Raw genomic sequence first — 14,920 nt, forward strand, 5'->3', positions numbered from 1 at the left:
TATCTGGTGTTCTGCTTCTCTTCGGATCTCTGAAAACTGATGCTCAGTGATAAAACATTAATCATGAAGCTATTACTGTCTCTCCTCATTTATACACAGATAACAAAAAAGAAGGATGGAAGAGTGGAGGCAGCTGGATTAAAGGACGAGAAGAAAAAGAAAAAACAGGAGGAAAGAATGGAAAAAAGAGTGAGAGAATTTTTTGAGAAAAAAAGATTAAATAGATGATAGGATTAAAAGGTGAAATAAGAGAAGACAGAAGCAGCCTGTGAAATAAGATTACAGATGCAAGATGACTGTAAGTGAGAAAAAAGCCAGAAGGAAAAAAGCAACATGAGAACAATGAAGAGCCGTAAAAATAGTAAAGCCAAAAATACATGAAAGCAAGTCAAGAAAAAAAAAAAAACATGGACAATGACATACAATAAGAATAGAAAATCACATACATACAGACACAGGAGGAAAGAAAGTATATGAGAAGAGGTAATAAAGAGTAATGAAAAACAGATGATTGACACTAAAAGAGATAAGTCACTTTAGGGACTTCTGACATATTTTAATACATGAGGATAATGGTTAAAACTATTGTAAATTTATAGCAGTCAAACATTTTGTTTAACATTCCTGTGGCTTTGTTGTTGCTGATCTTCGCAGACTGATGGGCCTTCTAAGCCAGGACCATTGATGATATTTTTGTTTCTCAGTGATGTCGCCACGAGCTCAAAATCCTACTCACTGTAGCATGCTCACCGGTGAGTACGACTCTGAGGCACTGCCACTTACTCCACAGCATTTCAGAGAGAAATACTGTACTTTTCCCTCTACTACATTCATCTGACACCTATAGTTAGTTGTGAAGTTGCAGATTAAAAACACAAGAAGAAAAAATATGATTTGAAAATTATGACATACTGCTGTAGAGCCACATAAATTATATAATCAGGCTCACGCCCACCAGGACCAGCTATAACATTAAACTACTCAAAAATAATCTCTTCACTATTAGTCCTTTAACATTTTGGTACTGCTAGTAGACCTGTAGTCAACTGAATGAAAGGCTTTTAATGGCCTCTGATAGACTGGCAACCTGTTCAGGATGTACCCTGCCTCGAGCCCAGAGTGGTCTGGGATTGGCTCCAGACCCCCTCCCGCCCCCCACACTTAATAGGATAAGCGGTATAGAAAATGGATGGGCGGATGGCTTTTAATGGAGTATTTTTCCACTGTGGCATTGTTACTTTTACTTAAGTCAAGATTTCAGATTTCCCTCCAACCTTGGTAGCCACCAGTAGGTGTTTATCTATTTTTAAACTCTGTGTCTCAAAAATACTTCATTAGTACCTGACCTCATTTGCCATACTGTTGCCTTCGAGCAGTTACTGAAGGAGTTGAACACAAACATCAACTTAAATGTGAAAGACAGGTAAAATCACAGATTTTTCTCACAGCGGGTCTATCCTATAAGCCTCCCTGTGAGCTGCTGACTGTCGCAGTGCTGCCTGAAAAAAACTCCACACTGCTGACACTCCTGTGTGGGCTGCAGCACAACCTGTCTTTCCATCAACATCTGTCATCACTGTGGGCACAAGCAGTAATTAAAGTGCCATAATACTGGTGCAACATTTTGGGTATAATTTTTTATATCAGTACAATCATGCAAGCAATACATTTTGGAGCAGTTATTGTCAGATAACCTTAAAAGTGCAGTCTCTCATGGAAACAATACCACAGGTTCCTGATAACTGTACTTAAGAGCAATATTGAAGTAAATATACTTTGTTGTATCCACGGCTGTGGTAACAGAGGTGGACCTCAAAAAAAAAAGGAAAAGTAATGGTCAATATTATTGATAAAGATGGGTGGGGAGAGTAGTCTGGATTGGATTCTGCAGCTGTGTCCCACCTCATACATCATGCTCTGTCTCTCGCCGCAGGTGATTTCAGGCCAGTGAGCATCACATTCCTCCAGGAACGCTGGGGGATTGCGTCCCCTGCCTTCTCCTGTGGGAGTAGCTCATGTCAATTTATTCTGTCAGCTCACCTGCATATTTTTGTTGCAGGCCTTCCTCGAGACAGTTGGTGTAATGACGAGTGCTCTGCAAAAAACCTCTACAATGAGCTTCTACCTAATGTGTGAGAGAAACTGCATATTTAAAACCAGGTTATTAACTTTTTAATGGTGCGTTTAAAAGTGTATCATACCTTAACAGAGGATGTTACTTTATTGTGAGAAAATCTGATTTAATATTTTGTTGATATAAGGATTTTAGCTTATATAGCAATATAATTTATTGCTTTTTTTAACAAAACATTTTTGCAAATTTTTACATTAACGTTAGATTCACCTGAGTGGTCAGATGTAATCTTTTACAAGAATGAGTATAATATTTCCATGGACTTAGTGAGTTACACGATGGGCTACAACTTGAGCCCCCTTCAAGCATATATGTTTACATGTTGGAAATTTAAGCACGCCGAATTAACTATGAACAGTTACATTTTTGCTGTGTACCGTTGAATGTACTACAAATCTCAATTATTTTACATTGATACTGAAGAAATCTTAAAATCCTGATATTTCTCAGGCAAGTTCTGAAGCGTTCCTGTTCCTGTGCCATTAGTTCGCATTCTCTCGTAATAAGGATCTCGTTAGTAATTCAAAATTACAAGATAAGGTCTCCAAAGTTTTTTCCCGTGAAATAAATGCGCTTCTACGCTCAAACACATACGATCTGTGTAACAGACGATATTTGTGGTAGCCATTTATCTGGCTACTATGCCTTTAAAATTTCCCATGATCCTTCGCTGTTTTGAATTTTTTAATTCAAGAAACAGCGTCTTACAAACAGCAGAGACGATGTTTGTAAGATGAGGGTGAGTTTGGCAACGTCCCACTCTGACTTTGTAAGATTAACCTTAGACTATGAAACTTTTCAGACACCGTGACTGTGAGTAACCGTTGTCTTCCTTCCTATTTAAAATTCGCTTCCGCCTGTGTACATCCGGGCATTCAGAAGGCTTGCTCTCTGGGCTACGAACAGAGAACCCGGTTTCTCCTCGCTCGCCCAGGGGAAAGTCCCCGGACTCGTGGCAGAAAGTGCCCTGGGTGGATCCAGTGTCGACCTGCGCTCCACCATCAACAAGCTAAGACGTTCATCTGAACAGAGCTTGGTGATCGCTGGTCGACCTTGTCAGCGTTAATAGTAATGCAAGTACGCAAATACTAAACAGAACGGGGCTCATTCTCGGAATGCACCATTTTATTGCACTCCTTTGGCCAAAAACAAACAAAAACAAAAAAAAACAACCCAATTTTATTTAGAGGAGTTATTAATAGTTAATTTTCATTATACAATATACACATATATTAAATTACTGTAACAATTGGATCCAAAGCGACAGAGTGGGCAAATGCCTTCTTAGTGTGAAACGTATTTGGGTCGCCATCTAGTGGTTAAAAATATAACATGCAACCCATAAGGTCCAAGCCGAGCGCCAGACATAAATTCAGGTAAATCAACCTAACATCACAGGCTAGAATTAGGATATAAAACGGAAAACTCTCGATAAACAAAGTCACAGCCTGTTTCATTTTTTCCTTTGTAAAGTGCTTTGAAAACACATCCTGCACGGTTTGATATTTCATCAATTCAAACATTTGAGATTCTAATATGTTGATTAATACGGAATTAACTGTTACTTATGCTTATGACAGTATGTATGATGCACATTTTACAAATGGATGATGAAATGACTAACTGATTTTACTCTTAATGGGTCTATGGCATAGATCAGTCTGTACCTAAGTACACTGTGCTTATAATGGAGCAGCCTGATAACACTGGCATAGTAGTGCTGGGCAAGTCAGGACCTGTCTGAACACCTACCTAACCTTGTCACCATGAACTTAGTTGATATGGTGAAAGTAAGGTGATACAGATACAGATACAGAAATATCACGTGGCTAAGCATTATTATTCTGCAGTGAATAGGGCCTGGAGGACTGCATGTTCTCTGTGGTGTCACCTTTCTCATGACAGAACAAAGGCACTTCACTTGTTTTTACGTGCTGACATCACTAGAGGGAGCACCTGTCCTGTAGCATCCTTCCTAATACACTGTGACACGCCAACACACACAGACATGCTGTATACCACTGGATTAGGCGGCGCACAAAAAGATTATAGCGTCACATGGTGGCCCCTCCAAATGGTGCCTGCCGGTAACCTACTTCCCCATCTGAGATATCCCATCATTCATTTGGAGAGGGTGTGGGCTCACGCAGTTGCTGCAGCAGCAGCATCACAAAGGTTCAGCTCCTCCCTGGTGTATCCTGGAGAGACAGAGGGGAGGGAGGGAGAGACAGAGGGAGGATCAGGGTCAGATGAATTCCAGTCTGAGTGACGAAGGCAGTGTGTGCTAATGAAGAGGAGAGCGCGTGTGCATGTGTGTGAGAGAGGACGAATAAGGGAGGGTTAGAGAGAGCGAGGTGGGGTATTGTCTGTGAGTGTGTGTGCGTGTGTGTGTGTGTGTGTGTGTAAGAGAGACAGGAGGAAATTCAGGCAGGAGGAGGAAGGGGACATAAAGGGAGGAAGGAAAAGGGGGACAGGAGGAAAAAGACAAGACAAGGGGGACCCAGACTGAGAGGGAAGATGGCTGAACCGGAGCTGAAATCACGGAGCAGTCGGGAGAGCGTTGCCAAGGCGGCGAGCCAGGAGAAGATGGGGGGTAGGTGCAGTGCATGCTCACACTCCTGTAGATACCACATGGTGCAGGGTTGCATTAATCCGCCATGCGCTCTGATGCAACATTGCCTGATGCAGAAGCTGATGTAGCTACAGAGATACATCATGCTGTTTTGGGTAATGTGTGTCATGGTGACAGGTGACCTTGGTAACAGGTGAGGGAGCGTGACAAATATTATACAAAAGCTTGCCTTCTCTTGTGTGCATTTCCTTTGTACAGGGCCCCTGAACACAATTACATGATGGCACGATGCGGTGTGTGTTTACAATGATGAAAACAGCTAAATTAGGGAAAGGGGGTGCCATTCTTGAGAAACAGGTTTCATTAATAGCCCTGATGAGCCAGTGTGACCTGTTCTTGAGAAGTTCATGTCACGGATTTCTCTAAACTGCTGATCCAGAATGCACACTGCATGTAAGCTGTGCTGCTGGAGACATGGCCTTGCTTATGTTTGCTCATGTGTGTAATGATATGTTGGTAGAGCCTTATGTTAAAATGAACCAGTGACTAAAACGACCCAGCGAGGATAAAAAAAAACAACTTTGACACCTTGCTGATATTTCTCCTCTCTTTTCTTATGAGTATTGGCAACACTAAATGATTGTAATCTCCAGTGTGAAACTCTCTTGTCTCATCTCCCATTCTGTTGTCCTCTCGCCTCCAGCAGATCAAGCAGAGCCAGACCAAGATGGTCTGATTGTGGAGCAGCCAGGATCTCCATCTACCCCCATGGTCTCTGCTCCCAGTGCCACAAGCCCCACTAACGGCTCACCCGGCAAAGGGGAGAAGATCGAGCTCAAACGCAGCATCACCCTCTTCAACGGTGTGGGAATGATCATAGGCACCATCATCGGCTCGGGCATTTTCGTCACTCCGACGGGTGTGGTCAAAGAAACTGGCTCGGCTGGGCTCTCCCTGATCATCTGGTCTGCTTGTGGAGTGGTCTCTACTATGGGCGCCCTATGCTATGCCGAGCTGGGCACCACCATCACTAAGTCAGGGGGAGATTACACTTACATCTTGGAGGTGTACGGTGAACTGGCGGCGTTTCTGAAGCTGTGGGTGGAGATGCTCATCATTCGGCCGTCATCGCAGTATGTGGTGTCGCTGGTGTTTGCAACCTATCTTCTGAAACCTCTCTACCCAAACTGCACGGTGCCTGACAGTGCTGCCAAGCTCATCGCCTGCCTGTGTCTTAGTGAGTGGGGGTTGTTGGCTGGGGTTATTTAACAAAAAGTAAAACATAATCTCTCCTTCTACAGACAGATAACTTATGCAAATATCTGATACACTTCATTCCCACTTGATTATTCCCTTTATTCCTGACTCTGTTTTCTTTTATGTCTACTACCTCGTTTAGCATCCCTGACATTTGTAAACTGTATCAGCGTGAAAGCGGCCACCAAGGTCCAGGACTTGTTCACAGCCTCCAAATTGGTGGCCCTGATCATCATCATCCTCTTTGGCTTCATACAGATTTTCACAGGTGAGTCCCACATACTCACAGACTGAGAGACAGAGCCCACACTGGCACTAAAAACCCCAGATTGGCCTAATTTTCATTGTTTTTTTTTTACCCTTAATCCTAAATCTGATAATTCCAAATCCTCAAACAGAATTAAAATATACTTTAATGATCAATAAAACTCCATGCACTGACTTGTATCATCATACAGTAAGGATATTGATATTTTTTCTCTCTTTCCCACCAAACTTTGCTTTCTTCATCTTCCATTTAGAAGTATGTGTACAGCATGTTGAGTGAAAAGGACACCCTCTTGTTTTCCTTGATGTTTAATGCAATAATGATGCTAATAAAAACAAGTACAATTACAGTTTGTAGGTTTTACTCAGATAAATTGTAATCTTCAATATAGTTTCATCCTCATGTGTGACAGCATCCATTAGCAGTGAAACTGAGGACTATTTCTCTTGTCTCTAATGATCAACAAATTGTTGACTAGCACTAATGAGCCCAACCAAGCAGACTGCCCTCCTTTCAGTTTGTTTGCACAGTTGCTGAGACTGAACACAAGGCTTGTCTGTCTGCAGCCATGTAATTGAGTCTGAGCAAGTGAGCAGCCATGTGCATGTGTGTCTGTGCGGGGTGTGCTTTGAAGCCGAACGCTGCCGAGCATATTTGGTTTCATACATGTCTCATCTGTACAGCGTGCATCTAACAGAACGTGATAGAATAGATTAGAAATGAAATAGTGGAGAATTAGGAGACACTGATACCAAAAAAAGATACAATTTCTAATCCTGCGTTGATGAATCACATTATGAGCTGCATCTTCCATACCGCTGCCTTCAAATGCACCACTGCTGATGTGATTCACATGTGAAATGTCAACTCCATCTTGAATAACAGATACACACACACACACACACATATATATATATGTATATATATATTCGCCTCTCAAGTAGAGAAATAGGAAAGTGACTGAATCAGCTCCAGCTCCATTCAAAAATGTAACAGCGCGGGAAGACAGAGCGGCCATCGTTCGCTCCATGCTACATCTGCTGCTCTCCCCCTCTTTTGCAAAGCCATGCCCACCACCATTGTGCTCGACACTGCGTTGCCATGGAAACTAGGCGGCGAGGCTTGCCGGCTGTTGTCACACTGTGGTCTTTCAAAAGGACCGAGTGAGAAAATAATGCACGTGTAACAGGCCTCACTGAGCGGAAAGTCATTACCATCTGAAAGCGACAGGTAGAGTCACGCAGGAAGCAAGACTTCAAACGCACACACACGTTCAAACATGCACGCAGCGTCCTGAGCAGCTGCCCTCACCGATGATGCACTGGGTTTGGTGGCTTGTGTGAATAAATGAGTGCATTGAGGTATACTTCTCAAAAAGATATTTATACTCATATTTAAATGCCAGCTAGGCAGGACCTGATTGTGTTTACAGTACATCAAAGGAGATGCTCAAACCTGGAGATAAAGAGCTCAGATGAAGTCCCTACTGGCTACTTGCTGGTTGAAAATGTCAAGCCTGTCAAAGGACAGGCAGCAACAGACCAGAAAAAAAAAAAAAAAGCGACTACAGCCCCTAAATGAGAATCCATTTAGAGAATCCGTCTATGAAACCACATCACTTTGTCTTAAAACTTATGTTTCTCAATCAGTTGTCCTTCACTTCTTACTTTTTTTTTTTTGCAGGTGATGTGCCGTACCTGACACCAGAAAAAGCATTTGAAGGCAGCAAACTGGGCGTTGACAACATTGTCTTGGCTTTATACAGTGGTCTCTTTGCTTTTGGAGGCTGGTGAGGCACTTGTGGCCTATTTTAATTTAATTACACACCAGAGATAAAAATGATTTGTTTGTTGCTTTTGTCTTTTTCCAAACACTAAAATACTGTTGAACTGTTTCTTTTTTCTAGGAATTACCTGAATTACGTAACCGAGGAGATGATCAATCCAGAGAGGTGACTTAAATGTGATGAAGGTTGTGTCGAGTATTGCACAGACTCTCCTGTAAATATTTGCCAACAGCATGACCACACTCATCCATGTCTGAGCTTGATTACCCTCAGCTGATTGCATGGGAATACAACATAGAGGGGCTGGACAAAGGAACAGGCATATAATATAATATAATATAATATAATATAATATAATATAATATAATATAATATAATATAATATAATATAATATAATATAATGCAATACAATACAATACAATACAAAGACCGTCTCAAAAATGGTTTCAGAGTTGAATCCACAGATCTTTGACAGTCTTGTCATGAACTTGCATTGGATTGGATTAGATGTTCCAGTTGTTTTGTCTTCTCCTAGTATGATGCCTCAAATATTTTATTTTACACCAGTGCATGTGATGCTCATGCTTTTAAATGTCATATTATCTAACACAGCTGATCACTCTATGCAGCTAACTATTTAGCTATGTAGCTAAATATAAAAACATATGAAACTGCACAGTCACATGTACAATTGAATTGCATGAAACTCAACACAAATTCAATCTCACAAATGATCTCATAAATACAGTTAAAGCAAATATTACAAAAAAAACTTATTACTGGAAAATATGCTGTTAAGAGTTTCTTTTCTCAAATGACCTCCAACCTTTCCCTCTATAGGAACCTGCCCTTGTCTATCATCATATCCATGCCTATAGTGACTGTGGTGTATGTTCTGACCAACCTGGCCTACTTCACCACCATCTCTCCTCAAGTTATGGTTGAGTCCGAGGCTGTTGCCGTGGTGAGCATCATACTTCCGTTACAAAGTTATGATCCTTTTTCTTTTAATAAAATAGGAGCTGCCTTCAAATATGTTAATATGCTATGCAGAGTTTTGGGGAGTACCATCTTGGTGTGATGTCCTGGCTGATTCCTGTCTTTGTGGGACTGTCCTGCTTTGGGGCTGTCAACGGATCCCTCTTCACCTCAGCACGGTATGTGTTTACATGTAAAGAATACAACTGAAAATTTATAGCATCTTGCCACTTTAATACAAATAATTTTATTATTTTTATTAAGAGTTTATATAATGAGTTTGGAATGGGAAATAAAGTTAGGGAGGGATTCGTAGGTGCATGTATGTTTAAAAGTTTAAATACTACTACTAGTACAGTATTCCTTCGCAATGATTAAACTGGAGTCATGATGTTTTGAGAAAAGGACACTTGATTTGAACACTCAAAAGTGTTGGGAGGATCTGAAGTTTTATCTGATAGGAGGGTAAAAGGGGCTGTTCCAAAATGTGAGGCCGTTATTGGCTGGAAATTTTATATAGGCCAACTATTTCATCACAGAATATCCATGAAAGCACTTTCTCTCCTCTAGATTGTTCTATGCTGGAGCTCGAGAGGGCCAACTCCCTGCTGCTCTGGGACTGGTTCACACAGACCTTTTCACACCAGTGCCGTCCCTCATCTTCACAGTACGACTCCTGCTGTTGACACTTTTGTGTTTTGCAAATCACCACAATTTAAAGTCTTAATTGTCAAATGAAGCCAAGAATCTATGATGACGTCCAATAAAATTTTGGTAAATTAAGGTGTATTAAATCACGTATGCCCCTTTATTAACACCTATCTGCAACCAAAGATTTGCAGCAACATCTACAGGCTTCTTCCAGTTCAATATGGTTATCAGCCAAAAAGTGTACTGATCATAAATCTGTCCTGAAAGCTCACAGTCTAAAAATTACATACAATTCCTTTTGTACTATGTGACAATGATATATGTGATGGCGAGGTCACAAGAGGTATTTAGCATATTTAGCTCATATTCCACAAAAAATATCTTTGTAAAACATTTGAGGAGTACAGTGTGCGTGTTTGTGTGCAGTGTGTGACAGACTAATATCTTCCTTTTCCCTCCTTGTCTCAGTGTGTGCTGTCCATGATGTACGCCATCTCCCAGGACATCTTCTCTGTCATCAACCTCTTCAGCTTCTTCACCTGGCTGTGTGTTGGCATGGCCATTGCTGGCATGGTTTGGCTGCGCTTTACCAAGCCAGAACTCCGAAGGCCCATCAAGGTAGAGCACCCATGTCTGAATGCTTGTAAATGAGAGCCAAGTTCTCTGTCTGCCTTTAACATAAACACGTCTCCAGCTTTCATAAAGCCTTCACTGTTCTCTGTTTTTTTTTTTTAATGAAATAACAATTGCATTACTGCTCTTGTTATTGGTTGAAAGTGGAACCATACTGTGATCTCAGGATGGGAGTGGTGTTTGCGCGAATACATGGCTCTTTGTTTCTTTTTCTCACATGAATATTACTTTGGTCGACCAGAGCCTTTCATCTCTCCTTTGAGTCTGAGTGCTCTCGGCCCATTTGTTTTATAAGACGAACCTCTAACATGGAACAAATGGAGCTTTCTTCTTTATGTGTAAACTGTGCGGGAAACTAGACAATTGTCAATTTTTTACATCTAAATTTAGCTTCTGTCAAAACAACAATGCATTTCTCTTCATTGACTGTAATGTAATCTGTATTTCTAAAGTACTGCATATACATGTATTGATTAGTAAGATGTAAGTACTGCATTAATTTCATATTTAATAAGTTTTTACACGATTAAAGAAAATACATATTACCTGAAATCCACTTTTAAAAAATGTCACTTTGCAAAATAACAATAGTATTTTCTGCACTGTCCTCTTTTTTAACTGGAACAAACACCTCCATGTGTTGTATTTTCTTTCTGCAGGTGTGTCTGTTCATCCCTGTGACTTTTGTTTTGGGCTGTGTCTTCATGATTGTCGTGTCCTTCTGGGCAGCTCCATTTGAGTGCCTGGTGGGTAGCAGCATTATTCTCACAGGCATCCCAGCGTACCTACTGGGCTACAAGTGGAAGAAACCCCATGTGGTCAAGAAGATGCTGGGTGAGTGTGACATTTCTGTTTTTTCACAGTGTCTTTGTATGTTTTGTTCAGGCGAGGCGGGAAGAGCATTCATTACAGTTTGTTATGAAATGAGATTATCTGCTGCGGGCACTGATACGTTTGGTTTGTTTGTATAGTCAGTGTGAAGGACTCAAGCCAAGGTGTTGATCCCACGTTTAATAAAATCTGTCAACATTTGCTCTGCAGTATCCTAGCTTAAAGAAAACAGACATTGCTAATGTGATGAATTGTTTCTCCTCAGAAATCTTCACCATGTTCTGTCAGAAGATCTTCATGGCTGTTCCTGAGGAGAAGGAGCAACATGAGGCGGCTGAGTAATGTTGGACACACTGAACAAGATGAAGGACTGAGTCAATATTTTTGTCTCAACATTCTTGACATGTTTACATTCATTCACTTGTGATTTGGCTACAGCAGTTTTTTTTTCTTCTCTTTAATCAAATCAGTCAGGTAACTATGGAACAAATTGGTGTATACAAGAGCAGCCTGGCAAATTAGGTAAAGGAGGGTTTATGTATGAATGCTCTTGTGTACAAAGTATGTAGACATATTTCATGAACACTACAATGTGTTTAAAAAGACGTTTAATCTTAGTCAGGATTTGAAATTTAGACATTTTAGGCTGCTTTTATTCTAAATCAGTTTCACACTTAAATCTCCTTTAATGGGTGGACATGCTTATGTGTTTCATGTTAGTTAACGGAGAGTTATTCTCTGATCTTAATATGAGTAACTGCATCAGGCACATAATTAATTGCATCCTGAAAACACAGCATCGGGAGCTGCGAACAATATACACTGATCAGTCACAACATTGAATCCAGTGACTGGTTTTAATGTTGGGGCTGATCGGTGTACTCTAGTGGCCTAAAACAAGTATATTGTTTGCCTAAAGGGTACAAATGAGTAGTTTAATGAGACAAGAAAAACATTTTTGACTTTATTTACATTTACTAAACACTAACAACCAAAACTTTGCATAGTTTATTATAGTTTACAGTTTAATACAAAATGAAAGCTAATAACCCCTGAATCCAAACTGACTGAACTCATGTAAGAAACAGTCAGTGTACAGTGTATACATAAGGTCAGGGATGGAGGAACAAGTGAATAATTAGCATAACAGGTTAGATTAAACATGCAGGCTACTAATATTTGAGTTAAACTAATATTAATTTCTATATTTGTATTTTTGTATTCATTTGTAAAACGAATCCACAGCACTGTCTTAAAGCACAAACTGAAGTGAGACTAAACAGTGTACGTAATGTTTCCTTAAGATGTGTTGCTGTGAAACGGGTCTGTTTCTTGTATCATTTTATTCTCAGTGTCGGTGCTCCATACGTGATGATCTTTGAGGAAATGACAGCAGATACCAGCACCTGTTTGTGAGGCATTATTATAAGAAACTGAAGAGCTGTATAGATGTCATTTTAATGGCTGTATTTAGTAATCTCCATTGTAGTGTTAGTGTTTTGTATTGCATCTATCTATTATCTGTGCCAGCCGTGTCAATGCTGATATTCCAAATTTTTTTTTTTGTTTTATCGTCACTGTAAGACCAAAATGAATGTTGCAAATTTAGTGACATGCTTTTTTTTTAAAGTAGGAAATTTTCTATAAAAATCATACTTTTAAACTGGCTATCTGAGGTTTTCCCAAAGTTATTGCAAGCACTTTCCCTGTCCACTCAAGATAGCAACAGTCCCCTTAAACGTCAACCAGCGGAATGTGGATTGTCAGTCTCTGCTCGTTTCATTGCTGACAGTCCAGGTTTTGCAGGACACTGTGAAAGCAACTGAACGTGTAAAACAGAAAGAGACTGCTCCAGCATGAATGGAGCTAAAGATTTGACAGTTTCTTGCAATGCCAGACAACAGAACAATAGAAAAATGATAGAAAAATGTGTCCAGCATCCCTTTCACAACAGGAGATGATATGTGTTCTTTCTTTTTTGAGAAGCGCTCTTCAACCATCAGCTTATTTGACAGAAATTGGACCAAGGCATCACAACAAATTGGACAAATATTGAAGTTTAAAAACACCACCATGGCAATTAGTTTACATATAAAAGAAGAGGGACACATCGTCCCCCTATGGCATCTAACAGATTTTAAGAAAAAGAATGAAGGCTGAAAAAGGCACATTTATTATACATTTTTTTTGTATCAAGCACCATTTTCACTTCGGGATTTTTTAGACTTCATCACAATCAGATAATTGTGAGCACAACTAACAGCACAACACTTGAAGGAAGAAAACTGTATTTGCCCTTTATCAAACAAATCAGATTAAATTAAAACAGCACATGGGTCTAAAAACACAGCATATCACTGATTGAGATTGATACAAACTTTTTCTGCTGCCCTCATCCTAAGTTTTATGTATTTTATGCACAACATACTGGATCTGTGTAAACAAAGTATTACTATATGTATGAACTGATAATGCCTTTAATGGTGTTTGTCTAATGAAATGTTATGGAGAAAAATTAAACTCTAATAGCATATTTTTAATCTTAAAAACTGCAAGTATCTATGTCAGTTATTGTAACTGTTGTATGTCAGTGACCATGGCAGGTACATGTAATAATAAAAATATTTTTGTTCAAATTTTTGTTTGTGTCATCTAAAACAACAAACAACAGACAAACATGGTTAAAGGAGGGGTTAAAATCTGATCCCTAACTGCTGCGTACACGCAGAAGGCCGAATATTCTTGTGTCAGTTAACAAAAGGCCAGTCGCAGCCTCTGTGCAGATAACAGTTTCATATAGAATTAAAGCTGCAAGCAGCGATAGGCGGGCCCTCGCACCCCTTGCGAGCTGTGGGAATCGCAGCCAGCACAGCCACGCACAAGAGTCCTCCTATGTCCTCTCCTCTCTCCTGTTCTTCTCCCCAGAGAAGCACAGCAGTATACAGCAACAGAAAAGACATGGCCCCCTCCCAGCAGGGGCGCTATGAGTGCATCATCATATGAGCATATAGATGAGTTGAGCGTGAAGGTCATCCTGATTATCTGTGCAGAGCAAACATGTAATTTGGTTTGATGGACAGTGTGTTATTTGTAAATTACTTAAGTGTTGTTTAGAGTTTGTGTAGACATTTCAGTGGTGTTATTTTGAGCCACATATGTTAAGAATACCAGAATGTCCTTGGTTAAATATGTCCTGGTGTTTGTGGATGTATATATGAAAAAGTTAACTTTAATGGACATTTGTACTTTGAGTGAGTTGTGTTTATGTGACTACATGTGTAATGTGGTTACAAGAAAGTTGCACATGTTAAGAAAAAGTATCATGAAGTTTGTCAGAGGATAACTCACGCAGTCAGTGTTCAGTTTGACAGATGTTGATGAAGCAGGTTGTTGGAGCCTGTTGTTAAATGCCTGTCATGATTAAATGTAGGGAGGTGGGACTTTAGTTGAGTGGGACTAGTTGTTTGGTTCAGTGGTGTCTTATGATTGATGATGTCTGTGGCCACACCCCCTTTTGTTTTGGGAATTCTGCCGTGTGAATAAAACAACAAGGTGAGTTTAGGTAGACATTTTTGCCATGTGGATGATTTGGTAATAGTTAAAGCTTTGTATAATGTGTATAGTGTGTTGGTTTTTGGTTAGATGGGGTTTATTTTGCCAGTACAAATGTTGATCTGCATTGTAAGATGAATTATCTGTGCAGATAAAACATGTAATTTGGTTTGATGGACAGTGTGTTATTTGTAAATCACCTTAGTGTTGGTTGGAGTTTGTGGATGGAGGTTGAGAATGTTTTAGTGATTAAAAGC

At 40.0% G+C, this 14,920-nt stretch overlaps 1 protein-coding gene across 2 annotated transcripts; it reads left to right on the plus strand.

The window, feature by feature from the left end:
* Nucleotides 1–4,599: 4,599 nt before the first annotated feature.
* LOC121196397 (large neutral amino acids transporter small subunit 1-like) lies at nt 4,600–13,681 on the plus strand. 2 transcript variants are annotated; one of them, XM_041059856.1, is made up of 11 exons: nt 4,600–4,727; nt 5,410–5,943; nt 6,106–6,231; nt 7,915–8,020; nt 8,138–8,182; nt 8,859–8,982; nt 9,072–9,175; nt 9,567–9,663; nt 10,116–10,265; nt 10,940–11,114; nt 11,377–13,681. In XM_041059856.1, the coding sequence occupies exons 1-11, from the start codon at nt 4,652–4,654 to the stop codon at nt 11,451–11,453; spliced, it is 1,614 nt and encodes a 537-aa protein (XP_040915790.1). In that variant the 5' UTR covers nt 4,600–4,651; the 3' UTR covers nt 11,454–13,681. The 2 variants fall into 2 exon arrangements, with proteins under 2 accessions (XP_040915790.1, XP_040915791.1); XM_041059857.1 differs by having other exon boundaries at nt 4,617–4,727; nt 5,413–5,943.
* Nucleotides 13,682–14,920: the final 1,239 nt, after the last annotated feature.

This window comes from Toxotes jaculatrix, chromosome 2, assembly GCF_017976425.1.
Source record: "Toxotes jaculatrix isolate fToxJac2 chromosome 2, fToxJac2.pri, whole genome shotgun sequence".
In the NCBI taxonomy this organism is placed as follows: Eukaryota; Metazoa; Chordata; class Actinopteri; family Toxotidae; genus Toxotes; species Toxotes jaculatrix.

Coding starts and splice junctions, on each gene's coding strand:
- LOC121196397 (XM_041059856.1), top strand. CDS start 4,652: ATGGCTGAACCGGAGCTGAAATCACGGAGCAGTCGGGAGAGCGTTGCC. Junction 8,021..8,137: donor CTCTTTGCTTTTGGAGGCTG/GTGAGGCACTTG, acceptor TCTTTTTTCTAG/GAATTACCTGAATTACGTAA. Junction 8,183..8,858: donor GAGATGATCAATCCAGAGAG/GTGACTTAAATG, acceptor TTCCCTCTATAG/GAACCTGCCCTTGTCTATCA.